Below are 20,909 nucleotides of genomic sequence, written 5' to 3'. Positions count from 1 at the left end.
ATCATCCAATGACTTTTCTCGCCTTGGGCGCGGCGAGAGGGAGTGTCAGACTCTTACTGACTAAAAACCACCCCGTTCCTTCTCCTGCCTTTCGAGCCGGAGCCCCGGTAAACCCGCTAGGTTGTCCGCAGCTCCGGATTAGGCATCAGCCCTACTGGGCCCCATCTGTGGTGGTCTGATGGCTCTTTGAGGCGCGCGCGGAACGCGACGCGCCGCACGCACGGGTCTGGTTCTGGTCGGGCGGCGAACTACCCTTGCTCGCCGTCCGCAGACCCGCACTTACGGTGGCCGGAGATCGTCGCGCGATCCCCGACGCCCGGAGTGTCTCTCGCGACGGCTGGGGCGTGAGGAGGTTCGTTCTCTCACGCGCCCCGCCTCCTCCTTAGCTAGCATGACAGCTTCGCAGAAGGAGGAGACGGCATCCCAGTCCCCCTCGCTCCGCACCATGGCTTGTACCAATGCCGGACGCGAGAGGTCGCCGTCGCCGACTACATCCCTGAGGACACGGCGGTGCTCAGCCCATGCAGGGCACAGCGCCACCGTAACGTTACTGTGGAGCGTTTGGCTTACACCAATCATATTCATTGGTATACAGCTTAGCATTGGTGGAAATGGACAGAGCTGGGCTATGTTTTTTATATGGAAAGATGCGTGCTATGGATAAGTAAAATAAATGCTTGCTATAGATGCGTGCTATGGATGGCTTGCATACTATCGATACATTGCATACTCGAGCTACGATTCTCATTCGTGTAGCTACTTTGCGGCGGCGCATCTTCATAGCACATCTTACTTGCACAGCTACATAGCTTATTATCAGTGGAAACGGTCACATAGTTTCACAGTTTAGATATTACATCTTCGTAGCATAGCTACATAGCACATTACTGGTGGAAAAATGCCCTAAATCTAATTCTAAGATCAAAGAGAAGCAGGTGAAATAGCACTAAAAACTACATAAAAAAATAACGTGACTCAAGAGAAAATAACAACTAACACTTCTTATGGGATCCGGTTTCTCAGATTTGACGGAAACGTTATAGACCTAGTGGAAAGAAAGGAAATTAGTATCTAATTATATTGCTATAAGGTTCATAATTCTACTAAATAGTTTGTTAGTCTGTACGAAACGTTATGGATTTAGTGGAAAGAAAGGAAATTAGTATCTAAAACTACTGCTAGAAGGTTCATAATTCTACTAAATAGGTTGTTAGTCTGTACGACATTTTGAAAGAGGATTTTCACACCGTTAGGAACATTAATATGGAAAAAAAGGATACTAGGAAAAGATAGGAAAGTCATTAGAGTTATTTTTTGAATGACAAACCAACATAACCTCACGCCTGTCTCCCATGGAGGTAGGCAGAGACAATGGAACGCCAAATGCTACGAATCTTACACACCTCTTTCGCTTCATCAACAGTCATCAGTCTTTTCATACATACTCGTCGGTTAAAGGTACTTTTAATTTAGGGACATATAGCAAGGTGCCGGCTTCTATTTTTCCTGAGAAATACAACCCGGGTCTTTTCAAGGTCAGAGTGAATAGATACTTTCTAAGTCTGTGTGCTCCATCTTCGGCCACATCTTCGCTTCGCCGTCCTGGCAGTAAGTGGGTTGGTGGCCAAACGCAGACTTATCAACCAAAGTCAAAGTCAAAGCATTTATTTCAATTAATCCTAAATTAGGCACTTTTGAAACGTCAAATTGAATTGTCCGTCAGTGAAGCTAGGCGCTCGTTCCAAAGTGTTGCTTCGAATGGAGAAGAACGAGCAAGAAACTCCACTCCAACGCTTAAAAAAAGGTATAATATAAGCCTGAAAGATAACTTACCACACTCTCAGTGTTCTCATAACTCTTCTGCTTCTGTTTCTCTTCTTCCACCTTCTCCCCCATCTCTATCAACTTCTCGAACTCTGCTACCCCATTCTTCAACTCGTGGTATGTGCCTTGGGCTACGATCTAATACAAAAATAAATGTTAGCGGTGTCAGCAAAAAACGAACTAGAAAGAGGGTAGACCGATTTGTCTGCTCTTAAACATCCACATTTACTCCAGTTCATCCGTGATCATGGCGCTTGCAACAGTGCCGAAATATCGGAAACTCACCAAAGTGAATAAACATGGTAAATATCCCGTCATAAGTTCTAATATAATAAAAAAATAAAGCTTGGTCAAAGTAGGAAATGAACTAACGTGACGTGAAACAACGCTTGCGTTGTGTTTCGTTGTGTGAGTGAGATTACCGGAGGCCCAATTGCCCCCATCCCAATCTTCAAAATTACCCACAAATTCTTAACCCCTAAAAGGCCGGCAACGCACTTGTAACGCCTCTGGAGTTTTAGATATCCATGGGCGGCGTGGATTGCTTACCATTATTTATTTTGATCCATCTACTCATTGATTATCCTATCCCATAAAAGAGACTTATGCGTGAGGCGCTTCACGTTCCGTCTGCGCCTCAAAGAGCAATCAGACTACCACAGATGGGGCCCAGTAGGGCTGATGTCCGATCCGGAGCTGCGGACTACCTAGCGGGTTACCGGGGCTCCAGCTTAAAGCAGGAGTAGGAACGGGATGGTTTTTAGTCAGTAAGACTCTGACACTCCCTCTCACCTCGCCCAAGGCAGGAGAAGTATGAATTTGCCCCCTCAAAAAAACCCATAACACAGAAAGACTGCCTCGTTGGCCGAGTGGTAGCAAGTGCGACTGCCGGGCAAGGGGTCTCGGGTTCGAAACCCGGGCGGAGTGGAATTGTGCCCAGTCCTCGTATATCGCTTACTGGTATAGCTACTTACTCTGCCGGACCTCATGACACAGACGTTGTGCGCGTGTTTCGCGTACTGCACATGATGCGTCACCAGCACTGTCGCCTTGTCGCGCAGGAAGTTGCGGATGCAGTCCTCGTATATCGCTTGGGCTACCTGGAGAGATCCAATTTCAAGTAAAAAATCAGTGTTATGAATTAATATTATATGTGAGTGATAAGATAAGTAAAAGCCTACGGCATTAAGCCCACTTAAGCCCACTACTTACTATTACAGTTTCATGTGCATAAAGAGTTCATTAAATAAAAAAATAAGTCAGAATACTTTATGTATCGGAGGCCCAATTATCCCTTATATCGTATGATATAATTTCATAACGTCTATAAAAAAAGTCGACAGCGGGTGGCCAACGCGCGGTCCTCTTGAGCCGTACTTACACGCCCGCACAAGCCGGACGCCATGCGCAAGTGAGACATCGTCGCATCGCGCGCTTGCAGCTCGCAGTCGGCGCGCTGTAAGCACGCTGACAGCTAGCGGTAGCCACAATTCGAAACTACGCCGTGCCGGAGCCGTGTTTGTTATGTGTGTTTTGATCTTTAGGCTGCGGTGACCACTTACCGACGATATAATTATAAAACTAATAACCTCCCTCTTTACCACTAACAGCATGAATGCAATAAATGGTTCCAAAACTACTTCTACAACACAACACACTACCTACCTACGTTTGCATTAAATGGATTGAATTGAATTGAACTTAAGAGCTAGCTTAGTAAGTCGATACGTGGATATAACAAACAGTAACTGACCTTAGCATCGACAGCGGCGAGTGGGTCGTCCAGTAGATATACGTCCGCGTTCTGGTACACGCAGCGCGCTAACGATATCCTCGCGCGCTGCCCGCCCGACAAGGAGGCTCCTGGGAATATATTTATTTATAGTAAAAGAAGAATATCAAACAAACTTTATATGTTATGTATACTTTATATTAATTATGTTATCGGCTTACTCATGTAACTGTTTGACGAGGAATTCGATTAGTTTCAAGCCATATTAGAGACGCATATTCATGAGCAGCATTCTGCGACACACGAGTAAGTCGATAATATAATAATTTATATAACAGTTAGTTTGAAGTATACATGTAAAGACTTTTAGATTACTGAAATCAGTTATCTCATTTGATATAATTTATTAGACAGAGTCATTTATTTATTTTGATTTTTTTTTCATTTCGCAGACCGTTTATTATCTTCTGCGGACCACCGTTTGGGGACTACTGCAATAAACGGATGCCGGAGTCAGTGTTTCCTGATGGGTATAACCTCTGAGTGTCTCCAAAGCCCGAGTGAATAGGTTGCTTATGGGCAGACATGCTCCACCGTAGGCCGCATCATCACTTACCATCAGGCGAGATAGCGGCCAAACTAGACACATCAAACGTAAAAAAAAGAGATAAGCTCACCCCGTTCCCCCACCACAGTCTTGTCTCCGTGCGGGAGTATCTCCAGGTCGGTCTTGAGCTGGCAGCACTTGATCACCTGCTTGTACCTGCGCAGGTCCATGTCCTGGCCGAACAGGATGTTTTGACGGACCTGGAACATATCGTGAACATTGTTGAAATAAGTAACGTCACTCCTCATTTATCGAAGTATTTTTTTAATCGAGCACATTTAATGGGTTGACGTTTGGCCGCTATCTCACCTGATGGTAAGTGATGATGCGGCCTACGGTGGAGCACGTCTGCCCATAAGCAACCTATTCACTCGGGCCTTGAAGACACCCAAGTTATACCCATCAGGAAACACAGATATCCCGATATCCCCGTGCTACTACTGAGAATATTTGAAAAACCGAAAAAAAATCAGTAATACTTTGCTCGACCTGGGAATTGAATCCGAGACCCCTTGTCCAGCAATCGCACTTGCGAACACTCGGCCACCGAGGCAGTTAAATTGTTAAAATAAGAAATCAATAGATGCTATCTTTCTTTCTAATCAAATCAAATCACTAATGCATCCATGGTACCACCACCATAAAAAACGTTATGTATAGAACATAACATTTTTTATGGTAAAAGCCAGTATATGAGCAGACGGATCACCTGATGGTAAGCAATCGCCGCCGCCCATGGACACTCGAAACACTAAAGAAGTTACAAGTGCATTGCCAGGCTTTGAGGGGAGGGGGATAGCAATTTGAAGATTTTTGGGAATAAGGGCGATTAGGGAGGGGGAGGGGTAATCACTAGACGAAACATAAACGCAAGCGTTGTTTAGACTACTAAATTGTATCAAAAAACCTCTAGTTCGATCCAGAGATTGAAATCGGATATTTATTTTAGCCGTTAAAGAGCATGTAGTCTTAGATTCGAGATCAATCAGACTTTTTTAATACATAACCGCATATTTCATTTGACTGGTTAAACCAAAGAAGCGCTGTACCAAATAATACACCAAAATTAAAACCATCACGTAATCCCCCCCCCCCTCTAACCAAGTTATTACAGACGTTTAAAATTACGTTTAAAAAACCGACTTCCAAAAAATTTCCTGTGTCTACCCAGTGCTAGTTTAGAAGTCAGTGCCGGCCGAGTTGAGAACCTCCTCCTTTTTGGGAAGTCGGTTAAAAATACTCACAGAAGCCTCGAACAGCCAGGGTTCCTGGGACGCGTACGCCACGATGGCGTGGACATGGAGGTGTCCAGTGGTGGGGGTCAGCTCCCGCAGCATCGCCTGCAGCAGCGTCGACTTGCCCGAGCCCACGGTGCCCACTACTGTCGTTAGCGTGTCCGGTTTTACCTGTGGGGGAAATAATTGATTCCTTAAATATTTCGATATTGAACGGGAAATATACTAGCTTTTTTTTAAGGGGGAATCATCCCTTTGAGGGGGGTGTAGTGTATGAGTGTGCGTGCGCGCACACCCTTGAGTGCTGCATCGGACAGTCAGTCCACAATAAACGATTGAACTAGCAGTACGTGTGTCATTTCCTAATACTATAGGGGGAATCATCCAATTACTTTTTCCGCCATGTGATATCAAACCCTCGATGCAACTACATGTAGTTTATTATTTTGATTTAACTAGCTTCGCTAGCGCCAGCCAGCGGCCTACTTTCCCGTAGGGTAGAAAGTAGCCAATGTGTTATTCCAAATTACAATCCACCCCTGTTCCAAATTTCATCCCGATCCTTTCAGCTGTTTTGATGTGAAGGAATAACAAGTAAACAAATATACAAACTTTCACATTAATTATTATGTAATCCGCTTACTCACGTAACTGTTTGACGAGGATTCTCGAATAGTTTCAAGCCATGCTAGGGGCCCATATTCATCATACGCGGCGCGTTTGAATTGTCGCGTTGCTACTGAGTAGCAGCTGTATAACATGGCTTGAAACTAGTCGACTTCCTCGTCGAACAGTAACATCTTATTTAATGTCTCTCGAAAGTTATAATAAAACTTTCGCATTTATAATATTAGCATGATCAGTATGGAGATGGCGGGATGAACTCGACATCTATGACAAGGATTGGCCACAAAAAGCTTTAAACAGAGAGGAGTGGAAGGAAGGTAGGGAGGCCTTTGCCCTGCAGTGGGATGTTCATGGCTCAAATCTAAATCTAACCACCGTACTCAGAGTAATTTAATGATTACTTAACCCAGTCCTTAGCAATCGTTTTCTATACAAAATCGTTACTAAGGAACAGTTTAAGTAATCATTAAATGTCTCTGAGTGCGGCAGTTAGTATTATAAACAGCAAGTTTCTAAGTGTGGGAGAGCCATGCTTCGGCACGAATGGGCCGGCTCGACCGGAGTGATACCACGGCCTCACAGAAAACCGACGTGAAACAACGCTTGCGTTGTGTTTCGTTGTGTGAGTGAGGTTACCGGAGGCCCTATTACCCCCTTCCCAATCTTCCCCATCCCCGATTCCCGAACAACAACCCTTAAATTCCTAACTCCCAAAAAGCCGGCAACGCACTTGTAACGCCTCTGGTGTTTCAAGTGTCCATGGGCGGCGGCGATTGCTTACCATCAGGTAATACGTCTGCCCGATTACCGGCATTAGCATGATAACTATAAACAGCAACTCACAGTCAAGTTAATATCTTCAAGAGCGGGTATCTTGCCGTCGACACCGTCGTCGTCGACGCTCTTCCAGTGCGCCGTGTAGTCCTTCATGGCGATCAGCACCGGCGGCTTCATCTGCTCGAGGTTCGACTCCGACTTGATGTACGCTTGCTGCCTGAGGTGGGGAACATGATGGGTTAGCATTATATTATTTATGTAGTAAGTAAGAATGCCAAGTAAGGTGTTTGGAGTCCGATTACCGGGTCAGGTAAAATATAGTTTTGTTTTTCTGTTTTTTTTTTTAGTTTGGAATTGAATCCGATGTAGGGTAACAGGTTTATCTCCTAAGAAATTAATAATTGGCAAATATGTTAACATGTAAATTGGTGTGAATGATGTGCAAATAACACGTTTTGTTTTTCAAAGAGGCAGGCTCTTTGTAAAACAAAACGTGTTATTTATACTTCATTGTACACCACGAAAATACAGTAGGGATAAGCTTACAAAACAATGTGGACAGTGGCATATGTTATTTAGATATAAAATATGAAAATTAATTAATTTGCTGCTGTTGAAAAAATGTTTATAAAGTTGTCTATGTTCGTAAGAAATTTTCATTGTCTACCGTTGGAAGCGTTGTTTATTTTCAATATATCTTCTTTTAAAAGAATTCTGACAAGCATTTTTATCCTAACATTACCTTATCCAAATAACCACATTATTTTCAGTCAAATAAAAAAAAAACCAGACTCACCCATTACCAATCTTCTCAAAAACACCATTGGACTGAACGAACTTCTCCTCAATGGTCATCAGATCCACTCCATCCTGGTTATCTACCTCCGGGAGAAGGAGGAACTCCTGCATCCTCTTCACACTCACATACGCCTCTAGGGTAAAAGTGATCGCGAGAGGGAGGAAATCCACAAGAGTATACTTCAAAATCTCATAGTACGAAAATATGACGAAGACTTTAGCAGCTGTTAATTCGTTTTGGAATGATATGTAGGACATTATACTCAGCAAGATGGCGACTTTGGTGTTTAATTTGACGCAGGATATCATCACTGCTCGGAGCCACGACATTTTTTTTATTACGTTCATCTCTTTTCTGTGGACAAATGGAAAGAATTGTTTAATGATGATGGTACAAGACTGAGAATAAATGGGATCAAAAATCTTCGACAAAAATAAAAATAGGTAGGTAATACTTGTAACGCTTCTGGTGTTTCAAGTGTCTATAGGCGGTGGAGATTGCTTACCATCAGGAGATCCGTCTGTTCGTTTACCGGCTTGTTCCATAAAAAAAAATATATAAATAGTATGTTAACTAACAGAGGACGTTCCTTTAAACTTATTAATCTATATCATTAATAGATTAAAATAAAAATATCAGCATAGAAAAATAAGCAATAAATTGCAACGTTGCCTTCCTTCAACTACGCGTGCACAGAGTGTTTCTTTTACGTATCGATTTAAAATTTTTGGTGAATATTTTAATATTAAAAAAAAAATGTTTTGTTTTTGAATGGTAATATTTTTTTAGCATGTATGGATGCTATACTATTGCGGGTTAACAGGAACGCCCTCTGTTAGTTAACATACTGTATAATATTAAAAAAAAAACTTCTTATGTGTTAAGCCGGCAGTCGAGCAGACAGATAACCTGATGGTAAATAATCGGCACCGCTGATTGTGACCGCAACACCAGAGGAGTTACAAATGCATTGCCAGCCTTTTGGGGTTAGGGAGTCATTGGTCACGTACTTTCTCGCCTTGCCAACCAGTTAATTCAATTTGAGAACATAAAGAAGTTAAATAAACATTGACTCTACTCTGTATAAAGTGGTCACAAATACGCACGATGAACACACTTACAGAAACAGACAATGAAAGAGATAGCTCTTTTATAACAAATTCAAATGTATTTTTTTGTATGAAATAAAAATTACTCATAATAATCAATCATTCATAACTATTGTAATCTTCAAACACAACACTACCTCCCATTAAAGCCGTAGCAGAGCACTTTTAAAGTCCCTTATTTTATACATATAATTATCATTCCGATTGCTTACTTATTGCGCACATAAGTCCCCTTTAATACGAAAAAAACTAAATTGAAATTACTGCATCCGTTCGGGAGTTATGATGCCACAGACAGACAGACAGACAGACAGACACGTCAAACTTATAACACCCCTCTTTTTGGGGTGTTAAAAATGAAAATATGCTAGGGTAATTCACTTACTTTCTCGCCTTGCCGATAATCCTAGCGAAGGCGTTCTCCCACGCATACATCTTGATAGCCTCGATGCTTTGTATAATATAAAGTGTTCTAAAAGTATCCGCCAATAGTTATGGATGATTGATTATGAGTATTTGTTTTTCATACAAAAAATCTACGCACGAGTTTTGTTAAGATATTGCTATCAATTGCATTCATTGACGAAGCGACGCGCCGTGCGTATTTGTGACTTTATACAGAGTATAGTCAATGTTAATTTAACTTCTTTAAGCTCTTAAATTGAATTAACTGGTCCGGGGTACGAAGTTTCTTTACTATTGTAATCTTCAAACACAACTCTACCTCCCATTAAAACCATGGCAGATACTTTTAAAGTTCCTTATTTTATACATATAATTATATTATCATTCCGATTGCTTACTTATTAATAATTAAAATGAAAATATGCTAGGGTAGTTCATTATTCACTTACTTCCTCGCCTTGCCGATAATCCTAGCGAAGGCGTTCTCCCACGCATACATCTTGATAGCCTCGATGCTCTGTATCACCTCGTTCATCAGCCGGATGCGGTTGTCCGTCCGTATCGCCGTCTGGTGACGCAATTTACTAGATATTTTTCCTAGGTAACCTGTAAAAAAACAAACATATTAATCAAATCAAATCAGCTTTATTGTGGACCATAGGTATGCATTATAAATACAGATCTTAAATAATTAAAATTAGTTCATTAAAAAGTCAAATTAAAAATGCTGCAAACGGTTGACGCGGTGGCTGGGCAACTGGCTGCCGCGCAACGGGTAGCGGGTTCGATTCCCGCACAGAGCAACTCTTTGTGTGATCCACAAATTGTTGTTTCGGGTCTGGGTGTCATGTGTATGTAACATTGTATGTTTGTAAACGCACCCACGACACAGGTGAGAAACCCAGTGTGGGGGCAGGGTTTAATTAAAAAAAAAAACAGATCCAAATACCAAAAATAAATCGATTCTCGTTTAATCCATAGACAATTATTTTCAAGTCAAATTAAAGCGTTCTTCTTTATTTTGCTCAAGAAAAAATATCGTTTACTTGAAGTAAGCATGAATCGGAAACCATTAATTGATAACAACAAAAAAACTTGACAAACGGTCGTTGAGTGGGCTCCACTCACTTGAGAGTTTTGCCCACCGCTCGTCCGACATGCAGCAAACGTGACCAGCCCAGTTCCACTTCAAGCTGGCGGCTTTATGACCACCGTCAATGATTTTAGTCGTTGAACGCATCGTGGTGTTTCTAATGATATGACACTTTTTTTTTAAGGGGGAAAATCATCCAATGACTTCTCCCGCCTTGGGTGAGGCGAGAGGGAGTGTCAGACTCTTACTGACTAAAAACCACCCTGTTCCTTCTCCTACTTTGAGTCGGAGCCCCGGTAACCTTTTACGTTGTCCGCAGCTCCGGAAATGATATGACACTAGTTATTGGACGAAAACGAGTTCACACCAGCGCCCTCTGGTGAGCAAAAAAAACGGTAGCCCCCATTCCGAAACTTACCTTGTAAAGGTATAAACATGAGTAGGAACGCGACCCCTATAAGGGTAGCGACCCCAATCTGCCGATACATGAGGTAGACAATGAGAGTGCTCTCTATCGGAGTCCTCACGAGGTCCACCATGAAGAGAGAGGCCATGTCGAACCTCTGCGCGTCCGTCGTCAGCAGGTTGACTACGTGACCCGCTAGACCCTCCGAGGCTTTCCCTCCTTTGGTTAAATCTAGACGGAGTAGCTGGAAGATCAAATAAAAAGGAGTTATTGATGTAAAAGTAAAATAATATTTCTCAAATTTTATATTACTAAGTGTTATATAATTATACAGAATACATAATATATAATTTTACAGACTTCTAACAATCTCTACACACAAAAATTCTAAAATGTAGGTATTTAGATCGCTGAAAGAAAAGCAAACTTTGGCATTCTTTCATACACCATTTATGTAACATGCGTTGTGTTTCGTTGTGTGAGTGAGGTTAACGGAGGCCCAATTACCCTCCTTCCCAATCTTCCCAATCCCCGATTCCCTAACAACCTTAAAATTTCTAACCCCTAAAACGACGATAACGCACTTGAAACACCAGAGGCGTTACGTGTTTCAAGTGTCCATGGGCGGCGGCGATTGCTTACCATCAGGTGATCCGTCTGTTTACCGGCTTATACCATAAAATATATTGCTTACCTTTCTATAAATGAGCGACCCGCAGGCGACGCGCACCTTCATGGCCATGTCGAGCAGCCACAGCAGCATGGGGTGTACTAGACTAGCGCTCAGCGCCATTAGCCTGGAATATTACATAACCTTATCAATTCTGATCAACAAATTAGATTGTCTCTTTGGCTCGTGGTTGCAAGAACGACTGCCGGGCAAGGGGTCTCGGGTTTGATTCCCGAGTCGGGCGAAGTATTACTTTTTCGGTTTTTCGAAAATCTCTCAGTGGTAGCACGGAGTCTGGAAATGTGCCCGGTACATGGCAATAGGCTCACCACATGGGACTTACATCATAAATTGTGAAAATTGGGTGTACACAATGCCATAATGTGTACCTCTGCCTACCCCTTCGGGGTTAAAGGCGTGATGATATGTATTAACAATTAATAGGGATGATGCCGGGGGTATGAAAATTAAAAATCTATTTAGTCCGTCAGTTAGGTAACGAGAAACATTAGACACGTATTTTTTTTATTTTGTCATATTATAAGGTAAAAATACTTCGATAAATTGAATCAATGTTTAGTTTATAAAATGTACCCAAAAGTGACGTCAAGCGATATTTCAATTCAATGTATCATAAACATCAATAAAAAATACGATTCTAATATTTTAAAATAATTTACAAGACAAACAATAAATAATTAGTCATCTACTCTACTTCATAGAAATATTAGACAGTAAGTAGTGTACTATCATTTGTATCCAATTTTACTCTTCCTGCGGGTGTCTAAAGACCTGACAAAGGATGAGTCTAGACTGAGCTTTTTTTCAAGGGGGAAAATCATCCAATGACTTCTCCCGCCTTGGGTGAGGTGAGAGGGAGTGTCAGACTCTTACTGACTAAAAACTACCCCGTTCGTAGGAACGGGGGGGGGTAGAAGTAGTTGATTAGTCGGGACCCATTCTAAATATGAAGACTTAGTGAGGGCACATACGGCTTGCTTTCTAGAATGGGTCCCGACTGCTTTAATTTTACGATGACTTTCTTGTTTTAGGGTTTTTTCATTTTCATATAATGAAGAAACGCAGTCGGGTTTTTTAGTTTTTTAATTCCTTTTCATATTAATTATTTTTTAATCGGTGCAAATAAACTGTTTTCCTTTTCTTTCTTTCTTTTCGTTCTAAAATAACAAATACACATAGTACAACTTACCCCACTACGCCGACAGCGTATAGATACGCCTCGTTCGCTTTGACGCCGGCGTGCGACGGGGAGAAGTAGTTGATTAGACCTTCTAAGCACATTGGTATTGATAATCTGTGGAAAATATATGACATTAATAAACATTATGCCTGATACAAAGAATCACTGACTCGTTAGTCGAGTGGTAGGGTTCGATTCTCGAGTCGGGCAAAGTATTATTGAGGTTTTTACGGTGTTTCAGAAATTGCCCAGTAGTAGCACGGAGTCTGGAATGGTGCCCAATATATGGGAATAGGCTCACCCCCATATTATATGGGACTTGTATGGGCGTATATTGAACAGTGGCATCAAGTGCCATAATGTGCACCTCTGCTAGCTCCTTCGGGGATAAAAGAAGCGACAATGCATTACATATACATAGATGAATTACTTGCCTCACGTCAATGTCTTTAATTGTGTTAAACAATGTACTTACAAATTAAATTTTTCTGTTTCCACACAATGCAATAATTAATTATTAGTGTATGACAATAAGCTAGTTTCCTACTAGTTAAATACTTTGTAACTCCTCTGGTGTTACGGGCGTCCACGGCCGGCACTAATTGCTTACCATCAGGTGATCTACTCGTTTGCTCCCTATTCTAAGAAAACATATAGGAATATAATGACTCACCTAATAGATGCATCTAGTATGGCGTATATAATATTTCCTATGATGAATTTGGTCCCGTGCGTGCGGATTATGGCACGCAGCAGGGACGGCTGCTTGCCTTTCTCTGCGAAATTAAAATAAAATACAAATGATCATCCTGAACATCATAACTGACGGCAGAGTACCACCCATACTCTTCTCGCGGGTGTCATATACCCGACTGAAGTACAGTAACGCTCTCTGATAAGTAGCGCACTCTGCTCACACCGCTCCAACCGCGCAGTCAATACTCCAATCACTGAATGTTCCAGATGTAGACCGCAATATTATCCGCTTACCATCAGCCCAATCGCAAGCTTTGTTTGCTACAAAAAATCAATGATGTTAATAAAAAACAACTATTCACCTTTTTTCTGCAACTGTTTCCTCCACTGTGCGCCCATAGTGTCGCCGCGCGGCGCCGCCTTGTGTCCCGGTGTACATCTGAAAAGTACCAAATAAAGCTATTGAAAATATTGCTAGGCAATCTACTAGAAATTATGAAATTGGGACATTTTCTTCGTCTTAATGAACATCAATCCCAATTGTGCAGTCTCTTTTACCACTTTAGGTTTAAATCATTCTGTCTTCTGCATTAAATTCACCGACGGAAGTGGAAACTATCGTTTGACACTCTTTTCATTTTTTTCCCCCGTCATAACCTCACGCCTTTAATCCCCGAAGGGAAACTTTTTTTCTATATCTTCTCCTCTAATAATATCTTCTGATTTATTTCGTTGCGGGATCCAAGACAGTTATTCATGTCCCAGTGACGCGCCGGACTTCAATGTTCCGGTGTTTTCATGTTTGTATCTACTGTAGATCCTGGTGCACAGGAGTTGCAGCGGTATGGAAGGTCAGGGCGAGCTTGTCCCTTTCAAATTATATCTACACTAAATAAGTAGGAGCAATCGTGTGAATAGAACGAAAAAATGATGAATGTTCTACGACACGAGTGGTAGGGACACAGAAATATGCGGTTGAAGAGTTAATAGTCATATCAGGCACAAGACGTCCACTGCTGAACATACGCCTCCTCCAAATTTCTAATTGTTTTCATTGATATAAGTTTTTAAACTGACATGGTCACTAAAAGTAGAATTGGAACTTGTTTATTTCTGTACCATGTTTATGTCTGTCTATGAGTTTCCGATATAATAATTCTGTGGTGTCACTGTAAAAGGGGATAAGTCATAAATTTTGCCAAATGAGTTAATGACACAGTTGGATAAAAAAAATGAAATAGTTTTACGGTAAAGAGGAGATAAGTCAATTTAAATTACGGTAAAAAGATAAGTCAATGGTAAATTGACTTATTTCCCGTAAAACTAATGAAGTTTTTTATCCAACTGTGCCATTAACTCAGTTTTCAAAATGTATGACTTATCCCCTTTTACCTTGACACCACAGAATTATGAATATAATGTGCAATGAATGCATTACCTATAAACATCTGATATGCTCAGCTGTCCTTTCCTGCCTTTCGCGAAAATCGGCTTTGTGTACCTGTGAATAAAGGACACATTTGATTAACAGATAGAAGAACTCAATTACTTTCAAGTCATGCTAGAGGCTCATATTTATAAGCAGCATTCCGATACGAGCTTCAAACCTTCAAGAAAAGAGTGTAATCCTTTTTAAAAGGCCGGCAACGCACCTATGTCTACTCTGGTGTTACTGGTGTCCATGGGCGGCGCTAACCGCTTACCATCAGGTGAACTATCTGCTCGTTTGCCCCCTATTCCGACTGCCGGGCAAGGGGTCTCGGGTTCGATTCTCGAGCCGGGCAAAGAATCACTGTGCTTTTTTCGGTTTTTCGAAACTTTCTCAGTAATAGCACGAAGTCTCAAATTGTGCCCAGTATACGGCAATAGGCTGACCCCCTATTACATAGGACTTATAACACACATGGTGGAAAGTGGGTGTACATTGTATAGCGGCATACGTGCTGTAATGTGCACCTCTGCCTACCCATTCGGGGATACAAAGCGTGACGTTGCATTGGTAGGTAGTCGTTCCAGCCATCAGACCACCACAGATGGGACCCAGTAGGGCTGAAGCCTGATCCGGAGCTGCGGACTACCTAGCGGGTTTACCAAGGCTCTGGTTCGAAAAGCAGGAGTAGGAACGGGGAACACTCCCTCTCGCCTCGCCCATGGCAAGAGAAGTAATTGGGTGATTTTTCCCCCCTCAAAAAAAGGTAGTCGTTCCAAAGTACATATACATTTGAATGGAGTAACTCCATCTTTACTTACACTACTTTTTTTAAAGAAAAATAGTTTTTTTTTACTCACCAAAAACAAAACTTGGATAGGAAACTAGCCGTTTCTCTCGGGTTCTGCTTCCTCTCAATATCAAAATACCCAGGATCCATTATTGATTAGCTTACAAATTAATTTATAATTTATATATTTGGCACTTATCGCGGCTGCGTATCACAGCTATCTAAACATACAGTTAACTACTTAACCATTTAGGGAGTTGTGTTGCCTTTCAGGTTATCTGTAACAAAGAAAAAAATACATCTTAGTAAGATTTAAGAAGACATAGTAAAGTAGGTACAATGTTAGACTCGGGTCTACCTTTTATAGCAGAATGTTTTATGTCATAATTCTATTTTGCATAACAACCCATGGAAGAAACTTCATTTCGCAGAAAATCGTTTTGTATATCCTCATTTATAGTACGCATAATTTTGTAAATCAGAATCATCTTTAGGCATTTTTTTTTATGGAACACATCAATAAACGAGCATACGTATCACCTGATGGTAAGCAATCGCCGCCGCCTATGGACACTTGAAACACCAGATGTGTTACTTGTGCGTTACCGGTCTTTTGGAGCTTAGAAATTTAAGGATTGTTGGGGAATCGGGGATTGAGAAGATGTCACTCACATAACGAAACACAACGTACGCGTCGTTTCACGTCGGTTTTTTGTGAAGCTATTCTATCACTCCGGTCAAGTCGGCCCGATAATGCCGAAGAATTGCTCTTCCACACTTAATAATACAGATTAAAGTAAAGTAGATAGTAGTTAGCATTAGCAGATGCTCGACTAATTTCGAACGACAACCTGCCTGTACCTAGTAGTTTCTCCGTTTATTTACGTGAGTAAACAGTTAATTTTAGTTAATTTAATATTGTCTAACGATAGTTACAAAATAAATGTATAAAATAAGATAATTATTATTATACTTTTTTAGTGTGTATGACATTGAACTAGGTAAATACTTTGAGATTCACCTCTATCTACCCTTTCTTTAAATAACAGACTTACCTAATATTATAACCAAGTATAAATTTACATAATACAGAAAAAAAATCAAAACTAACCATTTAACTTGTCCAATCAACATATTGACTATCGCTAATCAAATATCAACCAAAACCTTTTATAAACAGACTCTAAATTGCTTTGTCGAAAAAAAGGTTATTTGAAAAGGTGACCCGACCTACACAAGTAGGTCATATTTTGCACGCAACGACGTAGATCGACATTAGGGCACGGAGTATGTAGTGTACAGAGAGTTAAGCTTAACAATGCTAGCTAGGTTTTGCTGGGTATTGTTACAGATTTTTAAACACAAGGATAAATTCACTGTTCGGTAAATACCGTGCACCGTGTAGCGGGTTCGATTCCCGCACGGATCAACTCTTTGTGTGATCCATAAATTGTTATTTCGGGTCTGGGTGTCGTGTGTATGTAAATCGACATACATAACATACAACATCAGGCCTTTAACCATTACACTGTGCACATTACCGTACGTAATGCAGCTATACAATGTACACCCACTTTTCACCATTTGTGTTAAAAAAGTCCCATGTAAGGGGGTGAGCCATATGCACAATTCCAGTTTCCGTGCTACCACAGAGAAATTTTCGTAAAACCGAAAAAAGTATAGTAATCCTTTGCCCAACCCGGGAATCGAACCCGAGACCCCTTATCCGACAGTCGCACTTGCGACCTCTCGAACAACGACGCAGTGATTATATCGACACATCTGCAGTAAGTTGAGACTCCGATCAGTACATAATCAATGGTGTCTGGCGACGCGAGTCTGGCTTTTATTGGGGCAGACCTATTTCGGGGGTAACTTACCATCTAGCTAGGAAAGGCGGGACGCTAATGTATTCTTTCTAGACTACCTATTTTTTATACTAAGTGCTACTTATAGGGTAAACATATTAGATTTTTGATATTTCGGTCCATTTAATATTTAAAACGTTCGGTAATTCGAAATATTTTAAGAGTCCAACTAGTTTCAAATTAACGAGAATCGATAATACAATAGAAAAAAGCTTTTTTGAAAAAAGGGAACCGCCTTCTATTTTCTTTACAGTTTTTTTTTTTAAGTCAAGCAATATCCCTAAAACGTTTTCCTAAATCTGAAAAATACTATGCTGAAAAGCGCATCAAAATCGGTTCAGCAAAACTAACACAACACAAACATACATAGATAGATACAGTCAAATTGAGAACCTCCTTTTTTGAAGTCGGTTACCGCCTTATTTAAAGTCATTTAATGGTTCTTAAACCAGTCCTTAGCGATTGCTTTCGATACAAAATCGTTACTAAGAAATAGTTTAGTTTAGTAGAGTCAGATACGTACCGATGCGGACCTGTGGACGCGTACCATTAAACTACGGCGTCCGCTTACCACCAGGCGGGCTGTAAGCTTTGTAGCTATCTAAAAAAGTACTAAAAATGTTTGCCTAGTAACTATGTAGATAAATAATATTCTATAGACGACCAATACAGTAATATCGACAGTCAACACTGAAATAATAATAATTTATGATGAAATAACGTAATAACTTATTTATTTTACTGGGTATTGTACCTGAACAGACACACACAAAGACATACGTACGACATGAGAATTGCTAGGTATCAAATAAATCATTAATATGAAACAAACGCCAAGTTGGTCATGAAAATCGAATTTAAAAAACGGACAACCCGATAATTTGATTTGAAACTCGCCATCTAACGGGCGATAACGATCTAACCTATTCGAATCAAAAATGTTTGTCATTTAAGTAGCTTTAGGTATAAAGTTTCTGTTAAAACTTGTGTAGATTAATCCATAGTTTTCAGACGCATGCCTATGGCACATTGCGTTCCGCGCGCGCCTCAAAGCGCCATCAGACCACCACAGATGGGGCCCAGTAGAGTTGATGCCTGATCCGGAACTGCGGACTACCTAGCGGGTTTACCGGGGCTCCGGTTCAAAAAGCAGGAGTAGGAACGGGGTGGTTTTTAGTCAGTAAGGGTCTGGCACTCCCTCTCGCCTCGCAAGGCGAGAAAAGGCATTGGTTGATTTTCCACACTCAAAAAAAAAAAGAAATAAAAAAGCAACCAATGCAACTCTTAAAATATTTCACATCTCCATCGGACACCGTGTCATTATTCCGCAAACTTGGCTCTCACTACCGTACACCCACAACACATTGTTTTCTCGTGGGAAGCCACTTAAGTTACACAATGAAATATCAAACACGTTTCCCACAAACACATTCGTAATTTACTCAAACATTACAGTAATTTCCCAAGACGTATGTTTTTACATGAAAATGTAAATTATTCTCCATTTTCATTTAATATTTTATCATCAATGATGTGACAAACAAACTTACGATCCGTCTTATGGGAAGCAGTGAAGTTATTTAGGTACGTACAATGTGTTTCCCAAGATGATGATAAATTATAAGATTTTATAAGGACAATCTAAGGGTCTCAGCACACATATGGGATCGGAAAGGGATCGTCACCGTATCGCCTCGAGCCGTTCAGAATGGTTTGTATTAAACTCCCTACTGCAACGCACACTAATCGGAATAATAACGTAATCGCCTCGCCTCGGAACAGGCTCCGAACTTGAATTCCCGCGCTTACGGCTCATCGTCCCCGCGCTTACGTTTCTCCGTCCCCGCGATGGACACACAAACATAAGTTCACGCCTGTCTCCCATAGGGGTAGGCAGAGACAATGGAACGCCAATTGCTACGAATCTTACATACCACTTTCGCTTCAACAACGTCATCAGTCTTTTCATGCATGTTTGTCGTGTGTGAAAATAAAGATTTAAAAGGTAAAATAAAGGTTATTGAGCCGACCAAGGCAATGGTTACAAAAGATATCGTTACGTCCTTCCGTGTTGCTTGCCGACTGCATTAAATTCACCGAGGGAAGTGGAAACTATATTATTTTCCTTCTCCTCTAATAATATCTTCTGATTTATTTCGTTGCGGGATCCAAGACAGTGATTTTTTTAAACGTTGCCTCAAGTTAGGATTTACTCCTGTGTCGTGGGTGCGTTTACAAACATAAAAGTTCACATGCACATCACGCCCAGACCCGGAACAACAATCTGTGGATCACACAATGAGTTGTTTCGTGCGGGAATCGAGCCCGCGACACGTTGCACGGCAGCCAGTTGCCCAGCCACCGCGCCAACCGTGCAGTCAGTGGACGCACCTAACTTCAGTGTTCCGGTGTTTTCATGGTTGTATCTACTGTAGATCCTGGCTTATAGGACTTGTTGCAGTAGTTTTGGGAGGTTGTAGCGGACTTGTCCCATAACAAAATGTATTATAACCTGCCGTCACCATTAAAATTAGCCGTGAAGGTATCAAAGCGTAGCTAGTGCCGAATTCGCTTCGCCATTCATACCAAGGGCTTGGTTTCACGAAAATCAATGGGGACATGTTATTTGTGTTATACCCAGTGCCCTTGAGCGACAACTTTAGCCCACGGGCCATGACCCATGATAGTGGAATGAGCCTAGCGGATTGAATAATGGTAAGTGATTAGCGTCGCCCATGGATAGGACACCCGCAAAAGTAAAATCGGATTGCCTCGTGTGTGACTGCCGTACAAGGGGTCTCGGATTCGATTCCCGGGTCGGGCAAAGTATTGCTGGGCTTTTTTTCGGATTTTCTAAAAAATTCTCAGTAGTAGCGCGGAGTCTGGAAATGTGTCACATAACACACATGTAATGTAACACATTACATGGGACTTACAACATAAATTGTGAAAAGTGGGTGTACAACTGTACATTATTCAGTGACATTACGTGCCGTACTGGGCACCTCGGCCTACCCCTTCGGGGATAAAACGCGTGAAGTTGAGTTGAGTAGACAATTTACTGATCACATAAAGAATAGTTCCGAAATCCAACCTGCGACGCATCACGCAGCAGCCGGTCGCCCAGTCACAGTGACTGTTCAGTCAACAGATAAAAGTTTCATGATAACACTATCGATCGCTCCGGAGAACTGTCTGTCGTAGGCTAAGGTCATTGCTCATGGCTACATGTCCCCATTGATTTTTGTCAAACCAAGCCCTTGATATTGCGAACAAATGAAATAAAAAAAAAATTAACAGTATATTGTCATAGGGAAATATTTTATTATTTTTTACATTCAATCGAATTGATCCGGAACTACTGAAGTCTAAACCATTTTACAAGTTTCTTTTACCATGTGTGGGAGAGCCATGCTTCGGCACGAATGGGCCAGCTCGATTGGAGCGGCCTCAAAGAAAACCGATGTGAAACAATGATTGCGTTGTATTTCGTTGTGTGAGTGAGATTACCGGAGGCCAACTACTCCTTTCCATTATTCCCAATCCCCGATACCCCAACAACCCTTAAATTCATAACCCCTAAAAGCCCAGAACCCACCCAGGTTATACCCATCAGGAAACACAGACCCCGGCAAGGAGTT

The 20,909-nt window shown here is 41.4% G+C and overlaps 1 protein-coding gene across 30 annotated transcripts in view; it reads right to left on the bottom strand.

The window, feature by feature from the left end:
- Positions 1-20,909, bottom strand: part of LOC118280391 (probable multidrug resistance-associated protein lethal(2)03659) — a 79,317-nt gene that overhangs the window by 31,068 nt on the left and 27,340 nt on the right. For 29 of the 30 annotated variants that reach the window (XM_050701806.1, XM_050701808.1, XM_050701809.1 and 26 more), the window contains exons 2-16: positions 15,471-15,678; positions 14,620-14,682; positions 13,544-13,620; positions 13,159-13,261; positions 12,495-12,599; positions 11,309-11,411; positions 10,627-10,858; positions 9,565-9,721; positions 7,599-7,955; positions 6,869-7,019; positions 5,408-5,569; positions 4,234-4,363; positions 3,578-3,687; positions 2,799-2,924; positions 1,834-1,962 (exon numbers count right to left, since the gene is read on the bottom strand). In XM_050701806.1, the coding sequence (XP_050557763.1) occupies positions 1,834-1,962; positions 2,799-2,924; positions 3,578-3,687; positions 4,234-4,363; positions 5,408-5,569; positions 6,869-7,019; positions 7,599-7,955; positions 9,565-9,721; positions 10,627-10,858; positions 11,309-11,411; positions 12,495-12,599; positions 13,159-13,261; positions 13,544-13,620; positions 14,620-14,682; positions 15,471-15,550 (2,085 nt within the window). In that variant the 5' untranslated portion in view covers positions 15,551-15,678. Of the gene's footprint in view, positions 1-1,833; positions 1,963-2,798; positions 2,925-3,577; positions 3,688-4,233; positions 4,364-5,407; positions 5,570-6,868; positions 7,020-7,598; positions 7,956-9,095; positions 9,168-9,564; positions 9,722-10,626; positions 10,859-11,308; positions 11,412-12,494; positions 12,600-13,158; positions 13,262-13,543; positions 13,621-14,619; positions 14,683-15,470; positions 15,679-20,909 lie in introns of those variants that run through there. The other variant, XM_050701837.1, reaches the window with a different exon arrangement.

This window comes from Spodoptera frugiperda, chromosome 21 (genome assembly GCF_023101765.2).
Source record: "Spodoptera frugiperda isolate SF20-4 chromosome 21, AGI-APGP_CSIRO_Sfru_2.0, whole genome shotgun sequence".
NCBI lineage: Eukaryota > Metazoa > Arthropoda > Insecta > Lepidoptera > Noctuidae > Spodoptera > Spodoptera frugiperda.
This window is presented reverse-complemented; position numbering and strand designations above follow the sequence as displayed.